Source organism: Prionailurus viverrinus, chromosome A3 (genome assembly GCF_022837055.1).
Source record: "Prionailurus viverrinus isolate Anna chromosome A3, UM_Priviv_1.0, whole genome shotgun sequence".
NCBI classification, from domain to species: domain Eukaryota; kingdom Metazoa; phylum Chordata; class Mammalia; order Carnivora; family Felidae; genus Prionailurus; species Prionailurus viverrinus.
This window is the reverse complement of record NC_062563.1, coordinates 122,154,648-122,172,422: the sequence shown is the minus strand read 5'-3', so window position 1 is coordinate 122,172,422 and position 17,775 is coordinate 122,154,648. Positions and strand designations below refer to the sequence as shown.

General features: G+C 41.0%; 1 protein-coding gene across 2 annotated transcripts in view; it reads right to left on the bottom strand.

Moving 5' to 3' along the window:
- Window positions 1-10,513, bottom strand: part of ATAD2B (ATPase family AAA domain containing 2B) — a 167,452-nt gene extending 156,939 nt beyond the window's left edge. For both annotated transcript variants that reach the window (XM_047852433.1, XM_047852434.1), the window contains exon 1: window positions 10,158-10,513. In XM_047852433.1, coding sequence (XP_047708389.1) covers window positions 10,158-10,373 — 216 coding nt within the window. In that variant the 5' untranslated portion in view covers window positions 10,374-10,513. The remainder of the gene's footprint in view (window positions 1-10,157) is intronic.
- Between the last annotated feature and the right edge of the window lie 7,262 nt (window positions 10,514-17,775).

Genomic DNA, 17,775 nt, shown 5'->3' with positions numbered 1-17,775 from the left:
ATTCCATATATGTAAAATATACACATATAAGTTACCCATAAATACACATGCAATGGTCTGGAAAGATGTACACAAACTTTAACAGTGGTTATTCCTAGGAAAAACAAACTGGAGGAATTAGGGAATAGGGGAAGGTCTTTTATTTTTTTTCCTGTGTACTTCCATATTGTTTGAAATATTTATTTTATAATTTTTTATTTCATATTTTTTAATACAAATAAAATATTTTGCCAAAGATCCAAGGTCATGCGTCTTGTGTACCCTTTATGTTCAGTTGTCTATCTGGTACACAGTGTTACCCAATTAAAGATATCAAAGAATTTTTTTAAATTTCCTGGGGTGCCTGCCTGGTTCAGTCAGAAATGCATGCGACTCTTGAGCTCAGGGTCATGAGTTCAAGCCCCAAGTTGGATGCATAGATTACAAAAAAAAAAAAAAAAAAAATACCCATTTTCAGTTGAAATGCTGCTTCTGAATAATTAACTGCATGCCCTTGAGCAACTATCACTTCCCCTCAATTCTTCCATCTAATAAATTTGGAGGCTGAATAAGAATAGTAAAAACTAAAAAATTAAAATTAAATTAAAATTCTAAATTTTAGGGGCGCCTGGGTGACTCAGTCGATTTAGCATCTGACTGCGGCTCAGGTCATGAATTCGCAGATTGTGAGTTCAAGCCCTGCATCAGGCTCTGTGCTGACAGCTCAGAGCCTGGAGCCTGCTCTGGATTCTGTATCTCCCTCTCTCTCTGTCCTCCTCCCCCACTTGCACTCTGTGTGTGTGTCTCTCTCTCAAAAATAAATAAAGATTTGGGGCGCCTGGGTGGCACAGTCGGTTAAGTGTCCGACTTCAGCCAGGTCATGATCTCCCGGTCCGTGAGTTCAAGCCCCGCGTCAGGCTCTGGGCTGATGGCTCGGAGCCTGGAGCCTGTTTCCGATTCTGTGTCTCCCTCTCTCTCTGCCCCTCCCCCGTTCATGCTCTGTCTCTCTCTGTCCCAAAAATAAATAAATAAATATTATTTTTAAAATAAATAAATAAATAAATAAATAAAGATTTAAAAAAATAAATTAAAAAAATTCTAAATTTTAAAGTATTTTCAAATTTTTAACATAGAATCCACCCACCAGTTCATGAATTTGTACCGCCATCTCATCTGTGCACACCTGTTGGTGAAGCTTCACCTGTTTCTATACATACATTTAAAACTTCTATAAGGTGTCATTCATTAAAAAGGAAGTATAGCTCTGCAATGGGGTTTGGTTTTTCAAAAGTAGCTTTCCCTTAACTTGCACAATCATGTACACAACCACAACACTCATCCAAAGTGTGAGTATTCAAGTATGCTCTGGTTAAAGGGTGTTAATAAGTTGTAAAGGAAATGAGTTTTTATCAAGCAACTTCAAGGCTTTATCCCAACAAATGGGCCACTTTACACATAGGCAACAGGAGTCAGGTGAAAGAAGCACCAAATAACTCAAGTAACTGTCAGTTTCTTGTTTAGTCAAGTAACTGTCAGTAAATTTCTCCAGCATACCATCAAAAGTGCTTAAAAATAGTTTAATTATCAATTTAGGAATAAAATTTTTCTAGGTGTCAACATCTAAATATTATGAGTTCCATAAGGAATGAAAAGGGAGAGCAGTAATATTTTTTTAAGTTTATTTATTTATTTTGAGAGAGAGAGTGAGCACATGTGAGGAAGGGAGGGACAGAGTGAGAGGAAGACAGAGAATCCCAAGCAGGCTCCACACTGTCAGCACAGAGCCCCACATGGGGCTCAAACCCACAAACTGTGAGATCATGACCTAAGCTAAAACCAAGAGTCAGACACTTAACTAACTGGGCCACCCAGATGCCCCAAGAGATTAGTATTATTTGAAGAAACGATCATTTTAAATTACCATTAGAAATGATAAATTGGGGGGCTCAGAAGAGCATGAACTCATGATCTTGGGGTCATGAGTTGGAGCCCCACATTGGGTGTAGAGATTACTTAAAAATAAATAAACTAATTAAGATAAAATAAAATGACATGATAAACTTGCCTCAAACTAAAAAACATGAAAAACCACAAACTAAAAGAGCAAAGATTGTCAACAAAGGGTAAAGGAAAAACCCAAGCCTAAAATTAGCAAAATGTATGAACAAAGACCTAAAAACAAAAAACAAAAAACAACCTATAAGCTTCAAAAGAGAAAGAATACCTACAAAAGAAAAAGAATCAGACCAACATCAAACTTCAAAAGTAACACTAGATACAAGATGACAATAAAGTCATATTCTTTAGTATTAGACCTACAATTTTATATATCCAGCCAATTTTTTATTTAAATGAAAGAACATAATGAAAACATTTTCAGCCATGTAATGCCTCAGAAAGTTTGTTACAAAAAGTCCCAAACTGAAAATATTCTTGGAGGAAATATTCACAAAAAAGAGAAATAAAGAATAATATGAGACACAAAAAGTAAGATCATCAGGGGCGCCTGAATGGCTCAGTCAGTTAAGTGACCAATTCTTGATCTTAGCTCAGGTCTTGATCTCAGGGTCATAAGTTCAAGCCCCGCACTGGACTCCACACTGGGTGCAGAGACTATTTTAAAAATCAGGAAAAAAAAAGGTAATCATATCGGTACTTGAGAAAAATTTATTGTTACTGGAAAAAAAAATTCCAAATTAAAGAAAAAGACAAAGTACTTATATCCATAAAAATATCAGAACTAAAATTCTAGACAATACAGCATAGGAAGGAAGGTGGAACATTATAAGAGAATGTTAAATAGTATGTGGCTTTAAAGAAAAAAAAACAGAAGTCAATAAACAGAAATTTAGGTCTTATGAGCAATTAAGTGTGTGCGCGCGCGCGCGCACACACACACACACACACACACACACACACACACACAGAACATTTAACCTTAAAATAATCAGAAGAGATGGGGCACCTGTGTGGCTTAGTTGGTTAATTCTCCTCAGGTCACCATCTTGATTTTGCCTCAGGTCATGATCTCATGGGCTGACAGTGCAGAGATCGCTTGGGATTCCCTTTCTTTGCCCCTCCATTCCTCACACTCTCTCTCTCAAAACTCAGTAATAGATAGATAGATAGATAGATAGATAGATAGATAGATAGATAGATAAAATCATCAGAAGAGGGGCACCTGGCTGGTTCAGTCAGTGGAGCATGCAACCCTTGATCTTGAGGTCGTGAGCTCAAGCCCCAAGTTGGTGCAGAGCTTACTTAAAATATATCTATGGATATATGTAGATATGTATAGATATAGGGGATGCCTGGGTGGCTCAGTTGGTAGGCGTCCGACTTTGGTTCAGGTTATGATCCCACAGTTTGTGGGTTCAAGCCCTGCATGGATTCTGCAATGGCAGTGCAGAGCCTGCTTGGGATTGATATTCTCTCTCCCTCCCTCCCTCTCCCTTCCTCCCTCTGTGCCCCTACCCCACTTGCATTCTCTCTAAAAAAACTTTAAAAATTAAATAAATAAATACACACACACACACACACACACACATATATATATACACACACACATAGGGGTAGCTAGGTGGCTCAGTCAGTTGGGCGTTTGACTCTTGGGTTTCAGCTCAGGTCATGGTCTTGCAGCTCATGGTTTGGGCCCTACATCTGGCTCCACATTGCCAGTGAGGAGCCTGCTTAGGATTCTCTGTCTCAAAATAAAAAAACTTTACATATACATACACATATTTGTATACCTATGTATATGCACACAGATACATACATATGTATGTATACACATATGTATACACACGCATGCATATATACACCAGGATTTGAACAAAAACTTAGGTAGAATCTTAACATGGGACAAGAGATTTAAGTATCTAAATAATCAATAAATCCACACTATAATGTTTCCCATCTCCTAATGTTTTCCATCATATATATTTTTCTACACCAAATACAAAATATGCATTTTTCTTAAGCAAATAACATTTACCAAAACTGACAGTGTATTAGGTCACAAGAAAAAGCATCTAATTCCATACTAGGTTATGTGAGTAATGTTCCTTGCTCTTGGATTTATTATAAAGGTGTCAATTCTCTGTGAATTAATCTTGGAATTCAAATAATTTCCTAATTAAAATTCTAGCTGGATCTTTTGAGGAATTCTAATCTTAACTGGAAATGTTTATGAAAAGAACGAAGATCCTTGAAAATCTAAGTTAACTTTGAAAATAACAAAGAGAAGGAACTTGTCTTTTAGAATATTAAGATATATTCCTAAACTAGTCCTAAAAACAGTATGGTACTGACACCAGAACAGGCCAACAAAAATATGAGAACAGAACATATACAGGAACTTAGCATACAGCACTATATTAGCAAGATAGCATATTAGCAAGAAAGCAATATAGAATATTAGCAAGTAGCACTATAAACAATAGGTTATAAATCAAAGATCTAAATAGGAAAAATTAAGCATGTGAAAAGAGTCATAAACAGTATCCCTCACTACGACACAAAGAAGGTTAAAAGCCACTGATCACTGATATTTTTGGAAAACAAGAAAAGTTAACTTTAGTAGAAAGCAGAAAAATGGGCAAAAAATATTAACAACATGAGGAGGTTAACACAGCATATAACATAAAAAGACTGCACTGCACAACTCCAGGGGGGGTACCCTTCACATAGACTGTAGTGTGAATGGTGCCTTCTTGACTTTTTGCAGTATGGCAGCCCTATTAACAGTGAACCAAAGAGGCAAAACTTCTTGCCCATAATGCACTTACATTTTAATGTGGTAGGTGTGTCATAAACATGGATTGATTAAATGCAAAAACAAAGGAGTAAGCAAGCCCCACTACCAAAAGTCAGGTTGAATGATCGCCAAGTTCTTATCTCACAAGATCAGAGAGCATATCATTTTATGGTTATGTGAAGCACCCCTGGCTCAAAGATCCTAATTTGGGTCCTAGAATACAAACACTAACAATGCTAAATGTGTTTCATTCACTAGTATGTATCATCATTTATAAATATGCCATATAATGTCTCCTCAAGAGGTTTTAAAACATGAAACATTTTTTCAAAGGGAAAACACGTACCTCCAAAATAGATTCTCAGAGCATGAAAGAAAATGTATGGGCCGCCTGGGTGGCTCAGTCGTTTGAGCATTCAACTTTGGCTCAGGTCAAGATCTCATGGTTTGCGAGTTCAAGACCGACGGTGGGCTCTGTGCTGACAGCGTAGAGCCTGCTTGGGATTCTCTCTCTCTCCCTCTCTCTGCCCCTCGCTTGCTCTCATGCCTGCACACTTTCTCTCTCTCAAAAGTAAATAAGTAAATGTTTTTTAACAAAAGAAAAAAATGTACACACTGATAAATATTGCCAAGTGGAGGGGAAAGATGGCAGCCCAAGTACACCTCTAATGCAGACCACCACAATACCCTAGACTTACTCCACAGGGATTTTTTTCTCCAAGTCATCTTTACAATATTGCAAAATGATCTCTGAACAACATGTCTGCTCCTCTTCCTACAACCACTCTCTGAAATCAGGTAGCAAACAATCACTGAAAATCGCTATCCTGTATTTCACATCCCTACAGGCTACTGTTCCCACTTTCAGTCCCAATACAATCCTAGGCACAACTCCAGATAGTCTAGTAAAAATCTGTCTATACACAGTATATAGAGTATTTCCTGACTGTACAATAGCTGCCTTCTTTCCTTCTCTGATATTTGTGGAAACTACCGCTTGCACAGCAACAAAAAGTAGTGATAAATACAGATGTGATAGTAAAATATACAAGCAGAGAAGAAAGAACTAGATTTAAATATTAAATCTACTTATTATCTACTTATTATCACTTACTACCTATTTGGTCTTCTAGCCTAGAGTCTAGAGGAAAATTTTCTTGTTTTTATGTATGGTAAGCAAACATTCAATGTATGATTTTTCCCCTTTGTACGTTCATACAACTGTTTATCCAAAAATCCCAAATCCCTTTTACTCAATAACTCACTTTTCACAAAATCCTTCCCTAGCAGGAAGGCATAACAAATATACTCCCAATATAAGAACACAAACCCAAATATCAACAAATCAACCCAGCTGAAGTCACTGGTCTGGTCCTTAGTTCTTCTAACAAGTAGTAATCCTATCACCTGTCCAGCTGGTTTCCAGAGGCTAGAGGTTTATCTATAATTAGGTATTTAAGAGACAAGCACTCAAGGATCTATCAAAGAATGGTCACAAAGACTACCTGCCACGGAAAAGAGATTAAGAAATTAACATCCTTCACTTCTACAGGTGTTGTAAATTTCATCTAGGACCTTAAAAACTGCAAGTTTGGGTACCTAGGTGGCTCACTGGATTGAGCGGTAGTTAGACTTTAGCTCAGGTCATGAGCTCACAGTTCATGGGTTCCAGCCCCATGTCCGGCTTTGCACTGGCATCACAAAGCCTGCTCCAGATTCTCTGTCTCCCTCTCTCTCTGCCCCTACCCCACTTGGCTTTCTCTCTCAAAAACAAATAAACATTTAGAAAAAAAATTTTTTTAACTGCAAGTTTGAATATCTGGACTACAGAAATGATCAGTAATTGATTTGTTTTAAGTTGCATTTTCAATTGGTTACCACAGATAATCAGCTACTTTGGTTCAAAGCTGTGAAGGGATATTGTTTACCACATTACTCAAGATACACACACATATGTATACGTATGTGTATTACATTTCCATAATACATATAAGGAAAAACTTTACTCAGAAGGACTTGTATTTTTCTCTACTTATCTCAGAGTCCTATAAGTTATTACATTTTACTCTCAGACTTCTTTTCTGTGTTTAACCATCAACTTCAGCCACTCTGTTGTAGTATATCGGTAAATGCATGGGTGTTGGAAAAGAAGAAGTACAGGGTGATAAAGGACCATACTACAGAAGGACCCAAGGATTCTTTTTTTTAATGAAATTACGATAAAGCAAATTTACCTATAAAGTTACTCAAAATATTTATTTTGACCCTCTCAACTAAGATGTGGACTCAAAGAATACTATAAAACCTTCTCAAAAAGCACAAAAAGCTAGTGATGAAGCCAAAAGCAAACACGCCTAATAGAAAAAAGAGTTGAAATATTGTTCAAAACTGCTTTCCAATTCTGTGAATACAATTATTAGTTCGCTGAGAGGAACTCTTTGATGGAGCAAACAAATGCTAATTACTGATCATCAGATTAACTGACCTAAAAGAGGTCAAACTTTAAATATACTAAACAAACAAAAGAAGCCAGGAACGAGAGCAATTATAACTCAATACAGAGCAGAAGTCAGCTTGACATTTAAAAAGTGTGGGTTCAAGAAAATCCTTCCAATAACCTACTTGGAAGAAAGGCAAACTATACGCACAGCTCAGGTCCCATGGCTTTTTAAAGCAAATGAAATATGTAGACACAGCCCATGAAATCTAAAAAGAGGGACGCCTGGGTGGTTCAGTCAGTTGAGGGTCCAATATTGATTTTGGCTCGGGTCATGATCCTAGGGTCGTAGGATTGAGCCCACATCAAGGCTCTACACTGAGCATGAAACTGCTTGGGATTCTCTCTCCCTCTGCCCCTCTCCCCTGCTTGTGCTCTCTCTCTAGAAAGAAAGGAAGAAAGAAAGAACTGAAAGAAAGAAAGAAGAAAGAAAACAAAGAAAAGAACAGAAAGAAAGAAAGAGAAGGAAAAAGAAAGAAAGAAAGAAAGAAAGAAAGAAAGAAAGAAAGAAAAAAGAAAGAACTAAAAGAATCCTGGGGGGCAGAAAGAGGGAAGATCAGCATCAAGCGTAAAGAACACACAAAAGCAGAAAAAAAGAGAACCTCCTCAATTATGTATCTTATAAAGAATACATTTCTTCCTACCAAAATAAAAAGAGTCTCCTAAAGCAACAGCATGAACAACCCCATTTTCCATCAAGTCTTCACAGATGCCAGCAAATGTCTAAAACTCCAGACAGAGTACCCTTAAATACACTAGAAAGAGTACTAAATTCTTATAATTCATAAAACCAACTTGAGAGGAAGAGTTTACCAGGCCCAAATCAACCCATTTTAGAAATATACAGCAACGAAAAATACACAAATTTCTTCATAAATGTATAGTCCATAAGCTTAACAAATTCAGAATTGTAACTTTCCTCTTTTAAAGGACCAATCACAATATAGGATTAGAAAATCCTTCACATTTCTCAGAGAAAGCCATTAGAGCATTCTATCACCTACTACAGCCAGAAGACAAGTCTTCTTAAAACTGAAAAACAAACATTTTAAAGTAAATCTTCATTAGCGTATTATTTATGACCTTTTAAAACATTCTAAAAGGATCCCTGAAACAAAGTTTCATCAGCCTCCTTCTAGAAAAAGCTCTAATATCTTTCATTCCTCCAGCAATTTAAAAGCTACCAAATGTTCATTTCTACATTAGATTATTGATTCCTTGCCTTTTAACATCTCCATAACAGCTGCTTGACAAATTACTTCACCTTATTCCTCAAGGGATAAGGACAGCATGCTATGCATGAATTCCAAAATGGGACCACAAACTGATCAGTGACAGATGAGCTAATTGCTTCAGATGAATTAGACACTGCTCTAATAGACTGGGCATTCATACCATTATACTACAGTTAAATAGTACACTAAACATTTTATTTGAACTTAGGTATAGAGAACAGACCTTTCTTAAATTTACTTTTATTTTAAAATAAATGTTAGCTTCAAAAAGTCAGTAAGTCTGTACACGTTTGGAATAATCTCTACAAAAAGCCAAGTTTTCAGAAAAATTATTCTAGTTTGCACAACTTTAAGATCTAGCTTTCATATTTTAACCTAAGAGATCTGTTAACCCCAAAACAGCCTACTAACAAGGCAGTTTTCAAAACATTTTTATTTTAGCAAAATAAAAGCCGAATATATTTTCAAAGATACAATAAATACATTTTGGTAAAATATATCTGTTGTATTTGCCTCGATTCATTCCGATCAGTGTCAGAACAGTATGACATACAGAGAAAAAGCACACACAAACCATAATCTTGTAGACCCCACAGAAAATAAAATATTGCTTCCCTCCCACAAGAATAACAAAATGGTGTGGGTTTAAAGGAGCATTTTAAATGAACAGCAATTCCCAGCCAAATTACTCTTGGTTAAATTACCCTCTTGCTAGACAGAAGCAATACTCTTTTCTGAATTCATAACCAATCTTGTAACACAAACTTATCAATTCCCTTAAAGTGCTAAAATAAGTGCTAGCTTAGAGTTTTATACTATAATGAAATCTCAAGATCTTTCAACCACTTTTTAAAAAACCTAAATCACCAGCCTTCTTCAAATGTGTTGGCAACAGTGTGACAACGATGGTGTTAATTCGCCTTCTAATCAACTATTCCCATAACAAAAACGCACACGTCCAGGAAACCATACAATTTGAAACAGTGTCTACTATCCAAAACATTCGACATGCCCCTTTTGTGACTTGAAAGCTCTACCAGGTCCCTACTAGAACCTGGGTTAGCTAGCTGGCTGATGCTCCAGCTACAAAATCATGCTCGATCTCTCCTGCCTGGAGAGGCGATAGCGTTGATTTTGTTTTTAAAGTTGGTGTCAGAGCAGCTACAAACTTTTTTCAGCATCCCTGCCTGGCTGCCAACTGGAGCTCTCCGTTCACTTCCTCACCAACTTGAACCACCCCCAAACAGTTTGAGAGTAAGCTGGAGTTAGACACCGGCAGGAGCTGACACACTTACGAGAAGGGTTTGACACCGCAGAAAACTTTCACTTCTCTTCTCCCAGCCCTTCCACCCGGGGACTCCGGCCTTTCGCTCTTGCTCCCCTAGAATTCCCCTCTAAGGCCGGGCAAGGACACGGAAACCAGACTGTTCCAATGTCCCCGAAAAGACACCCCCCCGCCAGAGCCCTCTCCCCCAGACCCCAGTCCTGTTCTTCACACAAAAGAGCCACAGCAGCAAAGCTATCGCAGCCCTACCTAGCCGGGTACCATCCTTCACCGCACCCGCAGACCCGGTCCCCAGCCGCCCAAGCGGTCTCCACTGGAGGCTTCCTGCCGTAACCCGGCCAGACAAAGCCCCGGCGGCCGGGCCGGCACTCGGAAGCCTCCGGACTCGGGCCGCCGCGCTCTTACCCGGGCCTCTTCCAGAGCGACGCCGGCACCACCGCTTCCCCCGGCCTTGGCGCCGGGGCAGCTGGCAGCGCGGGTCTTGGAGGAGCGGGTCCGAGAGGAGATGAAATGGCTGCTGCCTCCGGTCGCCCCAGGCTCTGCTCCGGCCCCAGGCCCAGGCCCAGGCCCAGGCGACTTGGACCCGAGAAGACGCAGAGAGCTCTTCCGGGTGTTCACCATGGTCCAGCCAGGAGGACGGGGTCCACACAGCGCCCGCCGCGCCTGGGAGAGCCGAGGAAGGCCGGCCCGCCGGCCGGGCAGTCAGGGCCAGTGAAGCCGGGCCGGGAGAGACGAGCCGACCCGGACTCTGCGGAGCGCAGACGAGGACAGGCGAGAGTAGGGCAGACGAAGGGAAGTAGGCGTGAGAAGGCAGAAAGCGGGAGGCGGGAGCGATACTCCAGGCCGACAGCTCAGACCCTCCACCGGCTTCGCCCTCCTCAGCGGGAGCCGAGCGGAGCCGCCATGTCTGCCCCTTTCTCTCTCGTTCTCGCTCTCGAGCTCCGTGCGTCAGGGATCCAGCGCCGCAGGGCCGACGAGACCGCTTCCGGCCGTGGCCGCTGCGGGGCGCTGCAGGGTCGGCCAGCCCTTCTCCTGTCCGCTCCCCCTCCTCTCCCTCCGCCCCTCCAGCAGGCCCCGCCCAGCGGCGTGGCGTCAGCGCTCGGAGGCGGGGGAGGGGGGGCAAGGGACGCTCTGGGCTATGTGAGCTCTATGGTTCATAGGTCTGGCCCGGAGTCTAGGAGGGGGATGGGAATAACCAGAAACGGCGCGGAACGAGCTAGAACGCTGGAGTTGACCCTGGGACTCTCACGCCCTGCGAGGCCCGAATACCCTAGTAGCTCCACCATCGCTCCAGGTGGCTTGGATACAGCCAGGAACGACCGGCAAAGGCGGGGGGATACACGGGGACAGGGGAGGACGAGGGCGCGGTGACCTGAGTTGGAATCCCAGAGGTACCCGAGGCAGGACACCGAACTTGAGTCGCACTTTTCGTGCCTGTGAAAATGAGACTATGGTAAATTAGATCTGTGCGGCTTCTGGCACATGGTAAATTGAAGAAAGAACAAACGCTAGACCGCTGTGTCTTTAAACAAAGCAAGAAAGGGTTGTTTTCTATAACCTTTGCCAGATGTAAGGCGGAGTCACAAAGAATGAATTCTTTCACGTAAGAGTCTCCTTTATCACTGCGGGCCCCCGCCCGCGGAAGAATTAAGAATACAAAAAGCTGAACACAAAATATGAAATCTGTGATTTAACTTTCAAGAATTAAGAGAATATGAAAAGCTCTCCAGTAAAAGAGAAATTATGTTAATTTCACCAAATGCTTGGTACATTAGCGATAGAGAGCGAACTATTCATTGGGTAAAAGGTTCTTCCTGTTTGCTGCACTAAGAAAAATTGAAGGCTCAAGAAACGTCCTGTAAAAATACCCAAGCTGTATCAAAATTAGAGCATTCTAGCCACCCAAGCTACCAATCATTCGACAAAACTGCGTACAGCACTGAGAATGGAAGTCATTTTTCTGTTTGGAAAAATGTATGGATTCCAGGAAAGCAGGCAAAACCCGCTTACATTTAAATGGCAACACATCACCCACCACTTAAACACATCACCACACCACCCACCCGGACTTTTGGGTGTGGAAACCTCATAATGGAAGTAGACCTGGTTCTCCTGAATCAGTTAGCTGTGAATGAGATCACTGAAGAGAATAAACAGTTTTCCTACAGACAGAGGCTGGTTTTCAGATGTATATGAAGCGTCCTGAAGAGGTGTATAACATGCAAATTAGGATATAAAGGGTTTGTGTGCTTTCCTCCTTTGTTTTCTGTGTTTGTTTTTGTAGTCCTAAATTAAGACAGTCAAGTTATTATGATTTGGGTCATTATAACTAATAAGAACAAAAGGCAAGCTGAGTGTAAAAACACTGAGCTGAGTGGGACATAGATCTTCAGGCACTAGTAAATGCCTAAGAACAAAGGCAGGGGAAAAACAAATGGTTAACTGATAAAAATCACAGTCTTGTAGGATGTGAAACCCCACTACAGTTTGTAGCTGTCTTAATGATTGACAAGAAAAACACAATCTTGGGGGCCCGTGGCTGGCTCACTGGGAGAAACATGCAACTTTGATCTCAGGGTCATGAGTTTGAGCCCCACATAGGGTATAGAGATTAACTAAATAAATAAAACTTTAAAAAAAGAGAAAAAGACAATCTTAATAGACCTCCAGGAACCTATAAACTCAATTTCCTGGGGCCCTAAGGTCACTTTCACCTCTATAGGTTAGACAACCCTATATAATCAGTCATTCCCTGCAATCACAGTGCAGCTCTCTGCCCAAGGGTCCTGTCCCTGTGCTATAATAAAAATGCCTTTTTGCACCATAAAATGTCTCAAGAATTCTTTCTTGACCATTGGGCTTGACAATCCTGCATCAATAACCTGCATCATTTACTATCAACAAATGTTTACTCTAAACCCAACTGGTATTTGGTACTCTGCCAGGCCAGGAAGTAAGGAAATTTTTTTAAATACAACAACACATAGTACTTACAAGAGAGATGGAGACTGGCAAGAAACTAGCAAGCTTCGATACAGTGTGATAAAGAATGAGGCACAGACCTCTAACTCAAACAGGGATTTAGGGAAAGCCCTGAGATTTCATCTTCAACCACAAAATGGAATAAGGGAACATTATGGATAAAAGAAAGGAAGGTTTGAAGAAGAAAGAGTTCTTTGTTTTCTGCAGTATGAGCCAGAGAAAATAAGTCGATAAAAATCTGTTTTTAAACTTGGCTTAAAATTACATGAGCTATGGGGTTCCTGGGTTGCTGAGTCAGTTAAGTGTCCAACTCTTGATTTCAGCTCAGGTCATGATCTCACAGTGGTGAGATCAGGGTCCAGCATCAGGCTCAGCGCTAGGTGTGGAGTCTGCTTAAGATTCTCTCCTTCCTTCTACCCCCTCCCCCCACTTCTGTGCTTGCACAGAAGCACAGTCTCTCTCTCTCTCTCTCTCACTCTCTTTCAGCTCTCTTTCTCTCCCCCCTCCACTCCCTCTCAAAAAAGGCCAGGGGGTGGGGGCAGAGGGTACCTGGGTGGCTCAGTCAGTTAAGCACCCAACTCTTGGTCTCAGCTCTCGGGTCATGATCTCACAGTTCATGAGATCCAGCCCCAAGTCGGGCTCTACACTAACAGCACCAAGCCTGCTTGGGATTCTCTCTCTCTCTCTGTCTCTCTCTCTCTCAAAATAAATATATTTTTTTAAATATATGAGCTGGCAAGATACCAAAAAATGCTTAGACCAAAAACAAAGTCACTGCAGAAACCCAGACCAGTAATGTATTTTCAATGCATTTGCTCAACCACAGTGAACTTGACCTTCTATGTTCTGTCTTCAGGAGATAGAAAAGACAAGACAAAGCCCAGGACCTGCTCAAGTTACAGTCTGACGCAATCACCCTGCAAAATCCTGGTAAAAAAGGATACATCTAAGGGTAAATTAGAAATAAACCTGCCAGGGGTGGCTGGGTGGCTCAGTCAGTTGAGTGTCTGACTTTGGCTCAGGTCATGATCTCACAGTTTGTGAGGTTTGTAAGTTCGAGCCCCGCATCTGGCTCGCTGCTGTCAGTGCAGAGCCTGCTTTGGATCCTCTGTCCCCATCTCTCTCTGCCCCTCCTTGCTTGTGCTCTCTCCCTCTCAAAATAAAGAAACATTTAAGAAAGAAAGAAAGAAAGAAAGAAAGAAAGAAAGAAAGAAAGAAAGAAAGAAAGAAAAAGAAAGAAAGAAAGAAACCTGCCAACCTTCCTTCCCATCATTCATCCCCAGGAAACTGCAAGGAAAACTGACTTTCCCAACATCTACACCAAGAGTGAGAGGCAAAGGCACCTGGATTGTTCAGTTGGTTAAGCATCTGATTCTTGATTTCCTGCTCAGGTCTTGCTCTCATGGTTTGTGGGATCAAGCCCTGCATCCCGTTCTGTGCTAACAGCTGGGAGCCTGGAACCTGCCCCACACTCCACACTCTGTGTCTTCCTCTCTCTACCCCTCCACCACTTGTGCTCTGTCTCTCTCTTTCTCTCCCTCAAAAATAAACATTACAAAATAAATAAAATAAAATAAAATAAAATAAAATAAAATAAAATAAAATAAAATTTTGCAGCACCTGGGTGACTCAGTCTGTTGAGCGGCCGACTCTTGACTTCAGCTCAGGTCATGATCCCAGGGTTGTGACATGGAGCACCACATCAGGCTCTGTGCTGAGCATGGTGCCTGTTTGGGATTCTCTCTCTCCCTCTACCCCTCTCTCCCACCCATGCTCTGTCTCTCTCTAAAAAAAAAAATTTAAATAAAATTTATATGGAGGTGTGCCTGGTTGGTTCAGCAGGTAGAGCATGCAACTCTCAATCTCAAGGTCATGAGTTCAAGCCCCATATTGGACAAGGAGCCTAATTAATTAATTAAAAATAAAATTTATATTGAGATACAAAGAACCCAGAGTCTCACACACACACACACACACACACACACACACACACACAAACACACACACAGTCACCTAAGCAATCAGGAAAAAAATAAAAGTGGAGAAATTTACACTACCTCATTTCAAGTCTTACTATTACGTTTTAATAATCAAGGCAGCATAAGTATACAGTCATACAGCTGAATGGCAAAGAATAGAAGGTCCAGAAGGAGACACATACAGTCAACTGATTTTTGTCAACTGGCCAAGGAGATTAATAGGGAAAGGATATTCTTCTCAATAAATGATGCTAGAACAACTATATATCCCTAAACAAAAAAAAATAAACCTTGACTATTCATGCTAATTAAAAAGATTAACTTCAGATTGATTATAGACTTAAACATAAGGCCAAAACTGTAATTTTTTTTTAGAATGAAGCCTAAAAGAGAGAAAGCTCAAGCAGGGGAGAGGGACAGAGGAAAAGAGAGAGAGAGAATTTTGATCAGGCTCCAAGCTGATGTGGGGCTCAGTCCCCACATATCATGACCCGAGCCAAAATCAAGAGTTGGATGCTCAACAGACTGAGCCACCCAGACACCCCTGAAAGACACTTTTTTAAATGTTTATTTATTTGAGAGAGAGAGAGCACATATGAGTGAGGGATGGCAGAGGGAGCGAGAGAGAGAGAGAGAGAGAGAGAGGAGAGAGAGAGAGAGAGAGAGAGAGAGAGAGAATCCGAGAGAGAGAGAGAGAGAGAGAGAATCCCAAGCAGGTTCTGCACTGTCAGCATGGAGTCCAACACGGGGCTCAAACTCAACAACCATGAGATCACAACCTGAGGTCAAATCAAGAGTTGGACGCTTGGGGCACCTGGGTGGCTCAGTCAGCTGAGCATCCGACTTCAGCTCCGGTCATGATCTCACGGCTCCTGGGTTCAAGCCCCGCAATGGGCTTTGTGCTGACAGCTCAGAGCCTGGAGCCTACTTCTGATTCTGTGTCTCCCTCTCTCTCTGCCAGTTAACCCACTCGCATTCTGTCTCTGTCTCTCTCAAAAATAAATAAACATTTAAAAAAATTTAAAAAAAAAGAGTTGGACTCTCAACTGACTGAGCCACATAGGTGCCCTGTTTTGTTTTTTAATTTTACTTCTGATGGAGCTTGGGTGAGATACTATAACTCCAGAAAAAGGTCCTATGGGAAGAGACTCTGATCCAGTAGGCATAGGATGCAAGAGGCTATACTTTTAAGAAGGATGACACTTTGAATAACCACTGAGTCATGGAACAAAATCAGAATTGGTGACATTAGAATTCTGTGCTGTCCAATGTGCCAACTACTACCCACATACAGCTATTTAAATTTAAATTAAAAAATTAAAAATTCAGTCCTTCAGATACATTACCTATATTTCAAGCATTCAGTAGCAAAATGTTGCTAGTAGTTAATGTATTAGAAAGTGCAGAAACAATTCCCTCATCTCAAAAAGTTCTGTTGAACAGCTCAGTCATAGGTATTCATCTTGAGGTAGGGGAAAGGACCAAAGATGATCACAGTGTTTGTAACCTGAACTGGATGGTTGGAATGGATACCAACTGAAAAAGATGATGCAGGATCAGGAGCAGATTCCTGAGAGCCACCTATTATCTTTCCATGTCAATTCAAGATGCATTTACCACCCCTAGTACGGATGTATGTAACACCTACTGTATAAAGTATTCTGGAGAAGAGCTAACAAATACATGACTCAGTTTGCACCCTTAAGGAGCTTACAGTGCTGTTTGAGCATTTAGACTTACAACTAAAAAGCCAACAGATTCAATCCTGGGTTTTGTTACCCAAAAGCAAACAAACAAACAAAAAAATAATAGAGAAAATAGAGAAAGAGCAAATGAAACCCAAAAGCTAGTAAAAGGAAGGACAGGGTGCCTGGGTGACTCAATAGGTTAAGTGTCTGACTCTTGATTTTGGCTCAGGTCATGATCTCAGAGTTGTGGGATCAAGCCCTGCATCAGATTCTGGGCTGAACGTGAATCCTGCTTAAGATTCTCTCTCTCCCTCTCTCTCTCTCTCTCTCTCTCTCTCTCTGCCCCTTTCCCCTGCTCATAGTCTCTCTCTTTCTAAAAAAAAAAAAATTGGGGCACTTGGGTGCCTCAGTCAGTTAAGTGGCTGACTTCAGCTCAGGCCATGATCTCACTGTTCATGTGTTCAAGCCCCACACCAGGCTCTGGGCTGACATCTCAGAGCCTGGAGGCTGCTTCGGATTCTGTGTCTCCCTCTCTCTCTGCCCCTCCCCCTGCTTACACTCTTTCTCTCTCTGTCTCTCAAAAATGAATAAACATTAAAAAATTTTTTTCAAAAAGAATCATAACAAAATACTATGAACAATGTATGACAACAAGCTAATCTATGTGAAATGGACAAATTTCTAGAAACATACAAACAACCAAAAGTGACTCAAGAAGAAATAGAAAATCCAAACAGGCCTACAACAAGATTGAATCAGTTATCAAAAACCTCCCAACAAAGAAAAGCTCAGGACTAGATGACTTCACAGTTTCTACTAAACATTTCTACCAAATACTTAAGAAAGAATTGACACCAATCCTTCTCAAAATATTCTGAAAAATAGAAGATGAGGAAACACTTCCTAATTCATTCTATGAAACCAACATTACCTTCATACCAAAGCTAGACAAAGGTATCAGAGTAAAAGAACTACAGAGCAAAATCATTTATTAATAGAGATGCAAAAATCCTCAAGAAAATACCAGTAAACTAAATCCAGCAGCATGTCAAAAGAATTCTACATCATGACCGAGTGGTATTTATCCCAAGACCATTAAATGGGGAAAGGACAGTCTTTTCAAAAAATGGTTCTGAGATGGGCACCTGGGTGGCTCAGTCGGCTGGGTGTCTGACTTTTAATTTCAGCTCAGGTCATGATCTCAGTTTGTGAGATTGAGCCCCACATCAGGCTCCATGCTGACAGGTTGGAAGAGTCTGCTTAAGATTCTCTCTCTCATCTCTGCCTCTCCCCCCACCCCCAATTCAAGCACACTTGCACTCTCTCTCTCTCTCTCTCTGTCATCAAAATAAATAAATAAGTAAAAAAAAATTT